The sequence below is a fragment of the Hyaena hyaena genome, unplaced genomic scaffold, assembly GCF_003009895.1.
Source record: "Hyaena hyaena isolate Hyena2069 unplaced genomic scaffold, ASM300989v1 scaffold_724, whole genome shotgun sequence".
Taxonomy (NCBI): Eukaryota; Metazoa; Chordata; class Mammalia; order Carnivora; family Hyaenidae; genus Hyaena; species Hyaena hyaena.
In genome coordinates, this window is record NW_024081354.1 from 217032 (window position 1) to 233636 (window position 16605).

At 41.5% G+C, this 16605-nt stretch overlaps 1 protein-coding gene across 1 annotated transcript in view; it reads left to right on the forward strand.

Annotated features, from left to right (window-relative positions):
• The window catches only part of AOX1 (aldehyde oxidase 1), a 121313-nt gene that overhangs the window by 42898 nt on the left and 61810 nt on the right, over positions 1-16605 (forward strand). Inside the window, exons 15-25 of the mRNA XM_039217804.1 lie at positions 518-689; positions 2163-2255; positions 3372-3541; positions 4131-4245; positions 5948-6070; positions 8068-8164; positions 8614-8738; positions 9640-9773; positions 11988-12075; positions 15104-15190; positions 15378-15569. Coding sequence (XP_039073735.1) covers positions 518-689; positions 2163-2255; positions 3372-3541; positions 4131-4245; positions 5948-6070; positions 8068-8164; positions 8614-8738; positions 9640-9773; positions 11988-12075; positions 15104-15190; positions 15378-15569 — 1396 coding nt within the window. The remainder of the gene's footprint in view (positions 1-517; positions 690-2162; positions 2256-3371; positions 3542-4130; positions 4246-5947; positions 6071-8067; positions 8165-8613; positions 8739-9639; positions 9774-11987; positions 12076-15103; positions 15191-15377; positions 15570-16605) is intronic.

Below are 16605 nucleotides of genomic sequence, written 5' to 3' on the forward strand. Positions count from 1 at the left end.
TTTTGCTAATAAAGCAAACCTAGCTTGACTTTGACTAATTAGGGGCTGCTCCTTGGGGGAGGGCTACAACAACAATGGACTGTGCCCCACCCCAGTTCTCATGTGCACATCAGTTCTCCCCCAGACCCACACCAGGCAGGCTCCAAGGGCACCTAAAGCCACTCCCACCTGGGTGCCCTCTGTTTCTTCCTCAGTAGAGGCCAGCTGGTTCCTAATGGAATTGGCTCTCGTGATCTGTTTGTGTAATGGTTCCATCATGTTCTGGCTCTTCAACATGCTTGGTTCATGTTGCAACGAACTGGGCCCATCCTGCCCCTGTCATGACCCTTGGGCCACTCGGAGCAGCCTCCCAGGCCTCGATTTTCCTGAAGGGCTTGGGAAGATGATTTCTAAGTTCCCTTCCAGGTCATAAAAGGAGACTTCGGGTTCTCTAAATTATTATTATCCAGTATCTAGCACATGCTGTGGGATCGAGACTGCCCTTTAAGTGTCCCTTCCTCACCTCTAACCCCACCAGGCCCTGGAATGAGCTGATGCTGGAGGGAGCTTGCAGGCTGCTTCTGGAAGAGGTCTCCCTCCCAGGCTGTGCTCCAGGAGGAAGAGTGGAATTCAAGAGGACTTTGGTGGTCAGCTTCTTCTTCAAATTCTACCTAGAAGTTCTGCAGGAACTGAAGAAGCTTATGAAACTTGTGTCTGTAAGTGCTCTGGCTTTTCTGTGCTCCTTGCAGCCATACGCCCCCAGCTTTTCCACCACTTTTGCAGACTGTCTTATGGGCAGTTTGTGCCATTACCTGTCATCTGTTCTGAGTCAGCCCTTGTTGGTTCCCAACTCTTCCTCCTTCAGGGATTCATCCCTGCAGGACTACCACATGAGGCCCAGGATGCCACACTGTCTTCAGTTCACGGATGTTCACTGTGTGCCCTGAGCAACTAAACATTACAGTGCTCCTGCCTCCAATGTGGGATTTCTTTCTTTTAAAATCAGCTTTTCTGGGGGCACCTGGGTGACTCAGTGGGTTAAGCATCTGACTCTTGATTTAGGCTCAGGTTATGATCTCACAAACTGTGAAGGTTCAGAGCCTGCTTGGGATTCTCTTTCGCCCTCTCTGCACCTTCCCCCTGCTTGCACTCTTTCTCCCTCACAAGATAAACATTTTAAAAAAATAATAAAATTGACTTTACTGAAGTATGATTACACATAATAAAATGCAGCTATTCATACTCAATGACTTTTAACAAATGTGTAAACCCATGTAGCCACCACCTCAAACAAGCTGTAAAGCATTTGCATCACCCAAAAAGTACCTTTTGACCCCTTTGCAGTCAGTCCTCCCACACCTGCCCCTCGGCAACCACTCGTCTGCTTCATGGCACTATAGATTAGGCTTACCTATTCTAAAATTTTGTATTCAATATAAAATGTAAAAATTTTTTATTTTTCATAACACACTAAAATTTTGTTTGTATGCAAATATTTAAATGGCTTCTTTCTAGATTTTTAAATTGTAAACAAGCAAGGCAAAATATTTTCTTTCTCTTTCTCTATTTATTTCCCGGACCAGAATTATAACTCTCACTCTACCTCATACCCCCTGTTTCAAACCACACCCCATCCCAACACTCGTCAAGTCACCTCAAGTGTTCAATTTTCATTACACGGAGGTAGACCCTCACCAACCACGTTCACCAGGGTAATAATCGCTGCCATTTAATTTCAGAATCAAGATACTTGGTGTGTTTCAGATACCCAGAGAGCCTTCCCAATTTTACTGCTGAACTGCTGAGTTGCTGAGAAAAACAATCAAGATGTAGGCTTTTTTGTGTACAGTGAACTCCAGCTCATTCTGGGATGGCTTCTCCGGCCCCCAGTGTTCCAGCTTGTCCTGTCTTTACCCAGCTCACTGACAGGCCTCTCCCTCCTCGGGGTGGCTTGGGGATCAGATTCAAACCAGTCCATCCAGTTCCTCATTATGTGGGAAGGGAGGGCAAGACACCTTCATAAAAAGGGAGACCCTGGGGAGATGATGTGGATTTTGGTATTCCAGGCTACCCCAGCCTAGCAGTTTCTTAGATACTTCAGCCAAGTCATTTTCACACAAACCAAAGCTCAGTTTAATCATAGACTAATCAGTTTATCTTTATTGTTTTGAATGGTCTCTCAGGACAGCCATCATTATCCTGAAATTTCAGACCGATTCCTAAGTGCTCTAGAAGATTTCCCCATCACAGGACCCCGGGGAGTCCAAAGGTATCAGGTCAGTGAGTATTATTTAACAGAAACTTAAAAACTTAGAGATAAGCTATAGTTATTTGAACAAAGCAAGCTCATCAGAGTTGCAGTTTGTAGTTCTGACTTTCTAATTTGGGCTGGCACATTGCCCTTTGTTTAGGCCAAGTCAGGGAGATGCTGGATCTAAGATCAGGCCTGAGCTACCACTACACACATTGGAGGCTGGACCAACCTGGAATGGTTTGACCATCTGACTAATCATTGATAGTGTCCTCAAACAGCTGTTCTTTGGGCATTTGTTTCATGAACACCTAAGCCAGGTGTGAGGGAAGGACTGAATAAGAGAGTAGCAAGTTTCTGCCTCCAGCCCTGATTGCAAATATCTCATCTCCAGTCAGCAAAACAAGGGCCCTGCCAGTACTTGAACCCACCCTTCTTGAAGGACAATTTAGAAAATATCCATCATCATCTGTTAGCACACAGTCCCTCACCCACCCTACCTACACACACACACACACACACACACACACACACACACACAGATTTTCCCTCAGAAGAGTTCCAAAATAAACACTTCCTCCAAATCTGTATCCTCCCAGTAATGTTTTGGGGCCACTTACAGGGGCAGCCAAAGCACCTTGGTCTAGATCTAAGTGGACTCCATTGTCATTTGTTCCCCTCCCCTCTCCCCTACCCCAGGCACTACTCAAGTTGACACTCAAGCTTTTAGCTTAGATTTTGGTTCCCCACCCTCTGGAATTATATCACTTTAGACCTCATCATCTTGATCACTTTCTCTGTAGACAGTTTAGTCATGGAAAAGGTAAGAAAGCAGGACAGGGAGAACCTTTGAGTTCCAGAAGAAAACAGTACAGGGGCACAACTTGGGAAAAGAAGATGACAAAAGAAGAGGCTAAGATGCCCCTTCACCTACTTCACAGTTCAGCCAAAAGGTTGGCATTGCCACATAATTGACAGGACAATTACCCAGTCTAGTAACATCATTGAATTGTTGCACTTATCATCTGACCCACTCCAGTGTTTGTGGTCTGATGGTGACTGATTTCTCAATCCTGAATCAGGAGTGTTGGCCATTTGTGAAGTTTCAAGTTGTCCAGGGCAACTCTTGTCTCCTCTGCAGAGTGTGGATTCTCACCAATCCCTCCAAGATCCAGTGGGACGCCCCATCATGCACCTGTCAGGTCTTAAACATGCTACAGGTGAAGCTGTATTTTGTGATGACATCCCTATGGTGGATAGAGAACTTTTCATGGTTTTGGTGACCAGTACAAGAGCCCATGCAAAAATCATGTAAGTAAATAAAAAGCTTTCAAAAAATACTTTTAAAAGCACACTTGCAGGTATGCACTTGTTGTGCTATGTCCTAAACCCAAAGAACCAAAAATTGAAAGAATAAAGAAAAGGGCACCATCCCCAGGAGGAGGAAGGGGGTGGTATCTGGAAATGACCATTATGAAAGAGAACAAAAATTTCAGTTATGGGCTCCTTGCTTTCTTCTAACCTCATTACACCTCATCTCCCTGCTGTAGCCGCAGGCATGGCTCAAAGGAGCAACTCTGAGTAGGGCTAATACTCAGCTGGTGATAAAACCTTGAAATAATGCATTTCTGAATGGTAAATGCCCACTGTCCTAAGCTTCCCAAGAATGTTCCTTGCCTCAGCCACACGGCCCCTCCCCCAGGTCCTCTCCTGTAGTGAGTGTTACCCCTGGCCCAGCAGGCAGCCTCCTGGACCATATGGCAGGTTAGCTTTTATTGTTTGGGACCTACGCTGGACAGTTGTTCATATTTCTGTTTTCGACCATGTTCTATCCTTTCCTCAGGTCTGGGGCCCTCAAAGCTTGCTGATTTCTACTTCTTGAATATTTCTCTTTTTCCAGATCAATTGATTTGTCTGAGGCCCTTGAACTGCCCGGAGTGGTTGATGTGATAACAGCTGAGGACATTCCAGGCACCAATGGTGCTGAGGATGACAAATTGTTGGCTGTAGATGAGGTACAAGGCATGCTTTCTCAGATGACTCTGTAGATAATCACCAAGGTACCACCTCCAGCTGGTTTTCAGTCCCTGCCCCCCTACATTGTGGGATAGATGTGCTGATTCTTCCAGCTTCTCTATATACCTAACATCTTTATTCAGACAGACTTAACTCTTCTGGAGTCAGGAAGTTACACAGTAAAAAGGAAATCATAAACATACAGAAAAACAAGTCTTAGTTTTCCCACTGTGTGCTATTGAGTCAATTTCTCTCATCTAAAGAATAAATTTAGGAACTGACCTGTATCAGGATACAATACCCTAGAAAAAAGAACAGATCCCTGTTATCTGTATTGAACTCCCTCCCTTCCTAGACCAACTCCACACATACACACCTCCACACCACCCCTCACTAACTTTTATTCACTCCATTTGTAATAAAGTTGCTTTTGCCACCTTTGACATTTTAATTCAATTCTGCAAACATTCACTAAACACTTGCTTTTGGAGCCAGGCTAATTTGGTTCATGTTCCATCTCCACTGTTCACTAGCCGGGTGCATTTGGGTATCATTATCTGGAAAATGGGAACAATCACTGCACCAATCCCATGGTGTTCTAGTGAGATCTGAATGGGTTAATGCATATAAAATGCTTACAATGATGCTTGGCACGTAAAGGTTCTCAGTAAGTGTTAGCGTGTTAGCTATTATTGTCACTTCTTTTTTTTTTTTTTTTTAATGTTTTATTTATTTCTAGGAGAGAGAGAGAGACAGCTTGAGCAGGGGAGGGTCAGAGAGAGAGGGAGTCACAGACTGAAACAGGCTCCAGGCTCTGAGCTGGCAATCAGCACAGAGCCCGAGAGGGGCTCGAACCCACCAACCGCGAGATCATGACCTAAGCGAAAGTCGGACGCTTAACCGACTAAGCCACCCAGGCGCCCCTATTGTCACTTCTTGATGAGTCACACAGACTTTCTCCTCCATGAAACGATTCACTGTTCTTTTGATAGAACTCCAGATGAAGAGGTCAGTTTTTATTTAAGAGCTATATCATCTGCTCAGGCTGCCATAACAAAATACCACAGACTGGGCCACTTTTAAAAAAGCAGAAATTTGTTTTTTCACAGTTCAGTGACTGATCACCCAAGATCAAGATGTTGGCAGGTTTGGTTTTTCCTGAGGCCGCTCTTCCTGGTTTGCAGGTGGCCGTCTTCTCACTGTGTCATCACATGACTTTTGTCTGAGGATGAGCGCCCATATCTCTTCCTCTTCTTAAAAAGACACCAGTCATATTGGATTAGAGCTCTGCCCTTATGACCTCATTTAATCTTAATTACCCTTAATTACTTAAAGGCCCTATCTCCAAATACAGTCACATTGAACATTAAGGCTTCAACATTTGGATTTGAGAAAGAGGGGACACAGTACAGCTGGTAACACGAATCAAATTGTACAAGAAACACTTTCCTTATCTTTAAACTCTAAAATGATAAATGATACCATGAAGATCTTACATTTGAACCAAGGTTGACAGAGGACACAGCACATTCAGATCACAGCCAATCTCACATCTACTCTGGGGCTTACATTCATTGAGTAAAATGGCCAATAGAATCATTGCCAAACAATAATAACAAAGATACCAGCCACTGGTACGGGTGAAGTAGGACTATTCCTACTGATATTTTTCTTCCTGCTTCATGCATGTACTTTCTGCAGGTGCTTTGCGTGGGCCAGATCATCTGCGCTGTGGTTGCAGAGACAGATGTACAGGCAAAGAGTGCAATTGAAAAGATAAAGATCACCTATGAAGATCTGGAGCCCATAATCTTCACCATCAATGTAAGCAGACTGGCTGGTTTCTTTCCTGTAAGGTTGTAGAATCAAAAACACCTTTGAAAATTTCTTAATGCAAGAAATTTTTTTTTCTTGTCACTGGCTTGCCCTGGAAAAATAAGCTTTCTCTGGAAGATATTACTCATATGAATTGAAATTCGCTTTGGCTCTAAGAAATGGCAGGGTTGGAGTGGGGTGAGGAAACAAACCAAGAATTGAAGTTTCTTTCTCTTTTACATTCAAAAAGTCTAGAAGGAATCAATCCAGGGCTTATGTAGAGTTCTGTGTCAGAGATCTGGGCTCCTTGTATCTAGTCACTGCATCAAGCATGGTTTCTATCCTCTAGGTCACACTTTGCTCCACAATGGCTACTGAAGCTTTGGCCATTAAGTCCACATTCCAGACAGAAGAGAGAATGAGGTGATGAAGAAGGGCATCTCCTGTCCCTTTAAGGACACTTCCCATAATCTCACTAGTTAGCTCCTAGTCAGATGCCACACCTCACGGGGAGCTGGGAAATGTAGACTTTATTCCAGGTGACTACATATCCACTAAAAATTGGGGAAGATAATGATAATGGATATTGAGAACAATCATGTTTTCAAAATGGGGTCCCAAAACAGTGGGACTTTCATGATGGAATTCCACAGAAATTTCAACTCTTATTTTTGGGTCTAGCGGAAGGAATGAAAATGCTATTAATAAGCAGAAAGAATGGGGGCACCTGGGTGGCTCAGTCGGTTAAGCATCCGACTTCGGCGCAGGTCATGAATATCCTGGTTTGTGAATTCCAGCCCTGCATCGGGCTCTGTGCTGACAGTTCAGAGCCTGGAGCCTGCTTCGGATTCTGTGTCTCCCCCTCTCTCTGACCCTCCCATGCTTATTCTCTGTCTCTCTCATTAATAAATAATTTAAAAAAATTTTTTTAAGCAATGAATGATTAGAATAGAAAATTCAGATGCGGAGTAGGATTTGCAGGTCCTAACTCAATGAAGGGCAAGTTCAAAGTAACTGAGTTTAGAAAAGCTTTCTTATTTGTGCACTTGTGACAGAAAATAAAATTTTTTCAAAGGCCCCGTGAACCACTTGACATTTTAAAAATGTGCCTAAAAGGCACAACTTGCTCAATATTCTAAGTGTTAAAAAGGTCATGTTTCTTGATCTTTCTAAACCAAACCAATTCTGTTCCAAATTCCCATTTTGCCAAGTTTGCAAGAAGTCCAGACCATTTCTTTTGGCTCAGTCTCCCTCCTGGGGTTGTACTAGGATCCTAATATCAGTTTTTGAAATTTCAATTCTAATCCCATTTCTTCAAGGAGGAAATGGTATCCAGAAGAAAAACCATGAAATATCCTGGGATTCAGAATGGTTAGAGTTCTAGAGTTCTCTCAGAATAGGACTGTCCAGAGTCAGCTAAAATTGTCTTTTGTGAATGAAAGTAGGTAACAAAATAGTCATAGATACCAATACTTATTCACCCATCCATTCATTCATTCATTCATTTAAATGACTGTATATATGAGAGGCAGCAGTAAGGGTAGTGGCTAAAAGCACATTTTCTAGAACCAAACTGCTAGTTTTGAATCTTGGCTGCACCACTTACTGTGTAACCTTAGATGAGTTTGGTAACCTCTCTGAGACACGGTTTCTTCATCTGTAAAATGGGGATAGTACTAATAATCACCTGTTCCCTGGACATCCACACTAAAATGAGAAATGAGTATTTATCATCATGAGATATCATAACATCTCCAAATCTCAATTCTTAACATTTCCCTACTCCTTCTTGTTGGTTTTCCCTGCACTCTAGAAGACATCCTCAGACTTCCATCTTGCCTCTGCCATGAGCCCACTACTCCATTACTACCCTGCTTGATGACTCCCTTCATGCGTCCCAGTAGATGGCTAATTGGGGAGGTTTACTGGCCTTTGACTAAGAAAAAAAAATGGCAGTGGAAGAAAAAAATTTTAATTGACTTTTGTGGTTTATTCCTATCATTTAGGATGCCATAAAGCACAACTCATTCCTATGCCCTGAAAAAAAACTTGAACAAGGAAACATTGAGGAGGCATTTGAAAAAGTCGATCAAATTGTTGAAGGTAAGCAGCTCAGGATATTTAATAGAATCTTTGCATGATTCTGTTCCAGAGCAGACACTGAGGGTGTGTGATTTCTTCTGAGAAAGGGCATCCTCTAAAGACTTAGCACTTTGCCAGATTTCTCTTATATCTCTTTCTCTCAAATTGTGAGGGAGGGCGCCTTTAGAGGTGAGGGGCAGAACAACAGAATAAATAGAAAAATCCTTAGCACTTTGTTTAGTCAAAGACAGAGGAACAGAACCAAACACTTCCAATTTGTTATACAAAACTATAGTCTCTGAAACAGATTGCCCTTAGCTGCTGCAGAACAAATGCCTGCTTCATCAGTTCCTTGGTCAGGACAAATCCAGACTGGTCAGTCCACATCTTCCATGCTTGGGAATTACTCAACATGGTAGTTTCCAATGAGCACACACTTTCAGGAATTTCCCTTTGCTTGCACTTAACAGGAGAGGTTCATGTTGGAGGACAGGAACATTTCTACATGGAAACACAAAGAGTGCTTGTTATTCCAAAGGCAGAGGACAAAGAGCTGGACATTTATGTGTCAACACAGGATCCAGCCCATGTGCAGGTGAGGTCCAGGATTGCCCTTACCTTCTGAACTTCCTAATTTCATCATGGCCTTCAATCCCCATACCCTTGCAGTCAGTAGCCATTCTTCCTGTAGAAACTTGATGTCCAAGTATTGGACATCAGTGGAGCAGCTAAGTAAGATACCAAAACTCTTTTATTTTTTTTCTGGTCTTGTCAAGTAAGTACAAGAACAGCTGTGGTGAAGGGGATTCACAGCACACTTATCCTGGTGACCACTGAGTAATGTATAGAACTGCTGAACCACTATAGTGTACACCCAAAACTAACAACACTGTGTTAACTATACTGGAATGAATATTAAATAAAATTAACAAAATTAAAGAAAAGAACAGCCACAGTCATTTCAGTTTTAAAGAGTACATTCATTTGTGGCATGTTTAAATGAGCTCTATGATTGGATAGCAACACTAAATTATATCTGTACTTGCCTTTTCTCTAAAATAATCATTACAGATAACGTTTGGAGTAAACATATCACTTTACAGCACATTTTAATTCTCCCAGTCTCAGAGTGCTCTAGGTTTTAGCTGCAAACATTTTCTTTAGAAGTTTGTCAGGCATTTGCTGATTTTCACCTTATTGGAAGTTAAGTCTAGGCATTTGGCTAGGATTCCGGCTCTGACAGGAATCCAGGATTTTGACAGTTTCCCTTCTGGAAAATACTATTTTTCTGCTGGAAAGGCTGTTCTGTAAGATTAACGATGTTAATGAACTCAACAGAGCTCTCTGCTAAACGGATTTACATTATCTTAGTTTGGGTTTTGTTTTTTGTTTGTTTGTTTTCTGACAGTAAGTGTGGATGAATATTGCTGTGATGTTTCAGAAAACAAAAGGCTTCTTTGCCATTTCTTGTAAAACTTTTCCATTACCTTTCACAGAAAACAGTGTCCTCTACTTTAAACGTCCCCATCAACAGGATTACCTGTCATGTCAAGCGGGTGGGTGGAGGTTTTGGCGGAAAAATAGGAAGACCAGCTGTATTTGGGGCTATTGCAGCTGTGGGTGCTATCAAGTAAGTGTGCTCCGGGATACAGGAGGGTGTAAACTGTACAGAGCTAAGGGCAAATCCATGGACTGAGAGTAACTTGGATTGCTGTCGTAACTACCCAAGTGTCCTTGGGCAACTCAGGCTCCTATCTCTTTTTCTTTATAATTATAGATATAATACCACCTTCTTAGAGTTATTGGAAAAATCACATGCACCAAGGACTTCAAATGAGCTATGAAAAGGAAAAGTGATATTATTAGTTAAACAGCTCCAAGGCTGAGGCTGCCCCTCCCTGAGCTTCATGAAAGGTGACCCATTTAGGGGTGGGGCCAGTCTCTTGTCCAAGTGGAATGCCAAGGGGGAGGCTCCTCCCCGACTTTCCCTTCCTACTCTAGCTGCAGACAGGGTGGCATGAGGAAAGAAAGGCTCCCACCCTCTGCCTCTCTGCACCTGGAAGGACTGGCTAGTCAATGTTTGCTTAATGACAGATGACATCCTCAAAGAGAGTTCCCAGGCTAAGGAAATTCCCAGCAAGGAAGGCTTCCTCCTTCGCTGTTCATGTTGTTCAGGTTGCTGGATTTTCTGTTTCTTGTTCATTTTCTATGACTATTTCTTGGTAGTTGCAAAGTATTGTCAGAGACCCAATCAGCCTGCAAAGTTCAAATGTTCTGCTTCCTTTGACAAATTCTGTGTAGTTCAAAGCTAGGTCCTAAAGCACTCAGATGTTTGTCTTATTCTGCAGTGAGAGGCAGGAAATCACAAGATCTGAATCCCATCTTCAGTTCTTTCCATAATGAACCTCTCTATTCACACCCACCAAATACCCAGAAGGAGCAATCAGTTCATCATACTCCCAACAGGCTTTGTGCCTTTAAGACTTCTCAAGCATTACTGCACAGTAGAAGCATCCGACAACCATTTAAGTAAGTCCCAATGCCTAGGCTGCCCCATACCAATGAGGGCATCAGTATAGTTTAAAACTAACCCAGTGGTTCCACTGTGCAGCCAAGTGTGGGAACCAGTGTCTTACGCTACAACCCCACCTTAACACACATCTGGCATGCATTAAGTAGTCCCCAGAGCAGTGTTGCCAAATTGTTGATAGTAAGAGTCTCTAGGGGCTCCCGGAGTTGTGAGTGTCCCAGAGTTGTGATCTCATGGTTTGTGAGTTCAAGCTCAGCCTGGAGCTTGCTGCTGTCAGAGCAGAGCCCACTTCTGATTCTCTGTCCCCTCCTCTCTCTGCCCCTCCCCTCTCTCAAAAATAAAATAAATAAGAGTCTCCTAGGCTTATAGAAATTCCTGCCTCTCCATCCCAGACCCACTGAGTCAGAACCACCAGGGGGTGGACACAGAAACCTTACATTTAACTGATGCTCCAGGTAGTCTTCACCATTAAAAAAACAACAAAAACAAAAACAAAAAAAACAAACACAAAACAGGAAACCCTGTGCCAGAATTGTAATTTTCAACATGCACCTGAAAGTATCTCATAAGAATCACTGAGAAAAATTCCAATTCTAGGGCCCCTCCCTAAAGTACCGAATGAGAATCCTAGTGCTAAGGGTCAGTAATCTGCATTTTTGCCAGCATGCCAGATGATTCTTCTACACTCCAAAGTATGGGAACCACTGCCCTGGAGATACAGAAAGGCTGAATCTCCTAGCTGCCCAAAGGCCCTACATGGCCAACATAATAGCATTCATGGGTGAAAATTAAAATGCTGACCCAGCATCCTAAAGATAAGTACTTGGCCTTGCTTTTGCAGTTGTGTTAAGTATGGATTTATCTATTTGCATTATTTCAACTTTGTAACTAGTGGTGGGGATATGCAAAGTGGCTGGATCTGGGTGAGCATGAAATCTGAACCCTTAAGAACACAAGTTAACTGGAATTCAACATTAATCACTTTAGCTAGATCTCTAACTATTGAGTTATAGGCTACAGAAAAGTAGTAATTTAGTCATATATTAATTCAGATCAGTGCCTAGCTTATTGTATGCACTCAAGGACTATACGTGGGATGGATGGATGGATGGTTAAATGAATGGCTGGATAAATAGGTGGGAGAATGGATGGAGGATGGATGGCCAGGAAGGTAGCTAGATGGATGCTTGGGTAGATAATTAAATGAGGGGTTGAATAAATAGGCGGTGGATGCTAGATGGGTAGGTGATGAATAGGGGAATGGATCAATGGGTGGGTGGAATGGATAGAAAATCTAAGATTTGTTTTCTTTAGAACTGGTCATCCCATTCGTCTTGTTCTTGATCGTGAAGATGACATGTTAATAACTGGGGGAAGACACCCATTATTCGGAAAATATAAAGTGAGTATTCAGCTTGAAATTATTAAGTTACCTCATTTTAAGAGACTCTTAAATATAGAGAACAAACAGGGCTGCTGGAGGGGTTTGGGGTAGGGGAATCAGCTAAATGGGCAGGGGGCATTAAGGAGGACACTTGTTAGGATGAGCACTGGATACTATATGTAAGTGATTAATCACTAAATTCTATTCCTGAAATCATTATTATACTAAATGTTAACTAACCTGGATGTAAATTAAAAAGAAGAAGAAGAAGAAGAAGAAGAAGAAGAAGAAGAAGAAGAAGGAGGAGGAGGAGGAGGAGGAGGAGGAGGAGGAGGAGGAGGAGAAGGAAAGGAAGAAGAGGAAGAAGAAGAAGAAAAATTTTAAAATACCTCATTTTATCTTACTGGTTTTTGTCGTTTTCTATTATTTTGATTTTGCTAAATTCTAAAAACAAATAATAATTTTATCCAAAACAGTAAATGAGTGGGGCACCTGGGTGGCTCAGTAGGTTAAGCATCTGACTCTTGATTGCTCAGATCATAATCTCACAGTTTATGAGATAGGGTCCTATGTCAGACTCTGCAATAACAGCATAGAGCCTGCTTGGGATTCTCTCTCTCCCTTTCTCCCTCTCTCTCTCTGCCCATCTCCTGCTCACATGTTCTCTCTCTCTCTCAAAATAAATAAACATTAAAAAATAATAATAAAATAAAATGTTAAATGAGAATGCTGTGTATTTGAATTCTCATATTTTTATGAGGGACTTTTAGTACATCTAGTATAGACTGGAATGTAAAAATACAATTTCAAATGATAAAAACATTACTGAAGGAATAAGATTTTTGTTAGTAGTTCCCCAAAGACAAAAAATGAAAGAAGCTCGAACATTTGTTATACCAAAACTTCTTGACTATTAAAATATTTTGCTGTTGAAATATTTGGAAACGATTTTACCATTTTTACTACATAATCATTTTTACAAGTGTTTCTGCCAAGTTGTTAGGAAAGTATCACAAAAGTTCCTTGAAAATAGGAAAAAAAGATCCACGAACAATGAAATAATTTTAAATTGTTTCAAACCATGCTCATTGCCTTTTATACAACTACAGCATAAACACCATTAAAAATACTGTTGACATCTGAGTTGCCTGGGTGGCTCAGGTGGTTGAGCATCTGATACTTAATTTTGGCTCAGGTCATGATCCCAGGATTGTGAGATCAAGCCCCATGTTGGGCTCCACACTGAGCATGGAGCCTGCTTAAGATTCTCCTCTCTCTGTCTGTCTGTCTGTCTGTCTGTCTCTCAATCTCTCTTTCTCACTGTGCCCCTTTCCGGCTCTTTCTCTCTCTCAAAAAATAAAAATAATAAAAAATACTTTAACATTTAGTTGACAAAAATAGTACTTTTCAAATTTGTGACTGAGTTTTTGGAATAGTTCTTATGTAATGTGTTAGTTCTATATTAAATGTGTTCTATCTGGGAATTGCTTATAGTGTATATATAGCACTACATATAGCAACCTCTACCTGAGGTTACCATTGCCTTCAATTACTAAATTATTATATTTCTTGGAATACTAAAGCCATACCACAGCACCATTTTATTTCTTCCATTGGCATTAGTAATTTTTATAATTAGAGAGAAAAGGAAACAGTTGGCCATTAATTTTTATTTGCCGTCAAATGCAAAGAAATGAATATTCACAATTATTATTATCTTCTAGTACCAAGAACAATGTAGAGCCACATTCTGGGATTGTGGCAGTTTGCGTTGTTATGGTGGTTGTTGAGTTCTTTGGTTTTGGCCCATTATAAACCAGGCTTTATTTATGCTGTAGTTGTGAGACTGTTTTAATACTAGTACTTATTTAGAAGGTTCTAGACTTTGAATATTTTGGTGATTATGGTTTTATAAAATATAACTTAAATGAGGAAAATAGACTTTGGAAAATACAAGTTTTATTTTATTTTTAAAGAAATATAATTTTACTTTCAATATGTTTGTGTGAGACGTGTGTGTGTATATGGATAGACAGAGAGAGAGAGAGAAATCCTCATTCAAACCTAGCTAACATAGTTTTGCTCAGTTTTTCAGAGCTGTTTGTAAATTAGCATAATAGATGTTTATGTGTGAAAAAGTCCTTCCAAAAATTCTTAAAGTTTATAAACAGTTTAAGAATTCTCTCTGTTACCTTATTTATTATACTATTTTGCTTAGCAATCATTTCTTTGTGAAAAGTCAAAGGTAAACTTCAGCCTAGCGTTTGTCAAAATTACCATGAATTCTGAATTCATGGATTTCCCTGCATGTGCTCGAGTTTGTTACCCAATATTTCCATAGGTGCTAGTAACCAAAAAGCTGTGCCCATTTTCAGAATGTCCAAGGCACCAGGGCCAACCCTTTTCTGGTAGAACTACAACAGTCTTTTCAGTCTGTGCCGTGCAGACCAACTGGTCTACGTGGGTGGGAAGAGAATGGCAACTTTAGAAAAATACAAGGTGCTCTTGTGAGTCCCAAAAAGAACATCATCACTAGTTCACATTTGTTATATCCTTAACCAATCACAAAGCACTTCATCAGCTCCCTAAATGGGAGCAGCCATTCTCATGTCCATTCCCCAGCATCCACTTCTGAGATGCACTGTGATTCTTTCCCATGAAGTCTGGAATTCCAGAGACTTTCCCATCAGGGGGAGAAACCACAGACTAAATTAGAAGGAAAACTAGTAAAAAGTGAAGGAGAATCTGTCAGAAGTAAAGAAGAAGAGGGTGGCAATTATACAGCAGGAGGCAAGCAAGGACTTTGGAATTCCACACTGACTGTGAAGCCAGAAAATTACATGTTGAAAGGAAAGGCTCAGCAAAATCCAGGTCACAGGAGGTCTTTGTCACCCAAGCATGGAAAACCAAGGGATAGCCAGATGTGACATACCACCAAGCAAACGGAAGAAGAGTCTGTCTTCAATTCCACCCAGTAGTAGAGTTGGGCTGTGACTTGAACTGTAAATTTTAAACAAATCATAAAATGTCCATCATTTGGTGACAGGTGGGATTCATGAACAATGGGCGAATCAAAGCTCTAGACATTGAGTGTTTCATTAATGGAGGATGCACACTGGATGACTCTGAGCAGGTATGTGCATCAGAAACTAGCACCATCCCTAATCATGAATAGAATGCAGAATTTCTAGATGAGTCTTTCTGGAGCATGTTTCTTTAGGTACTTATCAAGTTCCACAAGCAGTTAGACTCTGTACTTGACTTTTACAGAAAAAAAAAAAGCATTGTCCGATATATATTAATATCTCCTTTTACTTTAGGTAACAGAATTTCTTATATTAAAGCTGGAAAATGCCTATAAAATCCGCAACCTTAGATTCCGGGGCCGCGCATGCATGACAAATTTACCATCCAATACGGCCTTTCGCGGATTTGGCTTCCCACAAGGAACCCTGATAACAGAATCTTGCATCACAGCTGTGGCAGCCAAATGTGGCCTTCTTCCAGAAGAGGTAAGATTGTCATCAAGGTCGTAACCAAAGTTAGTCAAGAATCAGATGAGGCAGGGAACTAGCTATCCAAAGAAAAAACATAGAAGAACCACTCAAATTAGTCCTGACTCAGAATTCAAGATAAATTAAATGCTCCCTGAAGGAAATGACTCCACTATCTTCCTACCTCCTTAGGCAAAAAGCTTTCTGGTTCTTTCTTTTTCCTTACTTGTACAAAAATAATTACTCTTTGTTTTTAAAGTTTTATTTATTTATTTTGAGAGGGGGAGAGAGAGAATCCCAAGCAGGCTCTGCACTGTCAGCACGAGCCCGACCAGGGGCTCAAACTCAGGAACTGTGAGATAGTGACCTGAGCCAAAACCCAGAATTAGATGCTTAACCGACTGAGCCACCCAGGCACCCCAAAAATAATTACCCTTTTAAAATTTTTAACCAGTAATTAAAGTAAAAGGTGGGGCAACTACGGGCACCTGGGTGGCTCAGTCAGTTAAGTGTCTGACTTCGGCTCAGGTCATGATCTTGCAGTTTGTGAGTTCAAGTCCTGCTTTGGGGTCTGTGCTGACAGCTCAGAGCCTGGAGCCTGCTTCGGATTCTGTGTCTCTCTCTCACTCTCTCTGACCCATCCTCCACTCATGCTCTGTGTGTGTGTCTCTCTCTGAAAAATAAATAAACATTAAAAAAAAGGTTGTTGTTTTTTTTTTTTAAGTGGGGGCACTTATGTGGCACAGTCAGTTGAGCGTCTGACTCTTGATCTCGGTTTAGGTCATGATCTCATGGTTCCTGAGTTCTAACCCTACACTGGGCTCTGTGCTGATGTCGCCAAGCCTGCTTGGGATTCTATCTCTCCCTCTCTCTCTCTGCTCCTCCCCTGCTTGTTCTCTCTCTCTCAAAATAAATACATAAATTTTTAAAAATTTTTTTGACTTTTGGGGCGCCTGGGTGGCTTAGTCGGTTAAGCGTCCGACTTTCACTTAGGTCATGATCTCGCGGTTCGTGGGTTCGAGCCCCGCGAGAACGAACAAACGTCTTGTAGGAA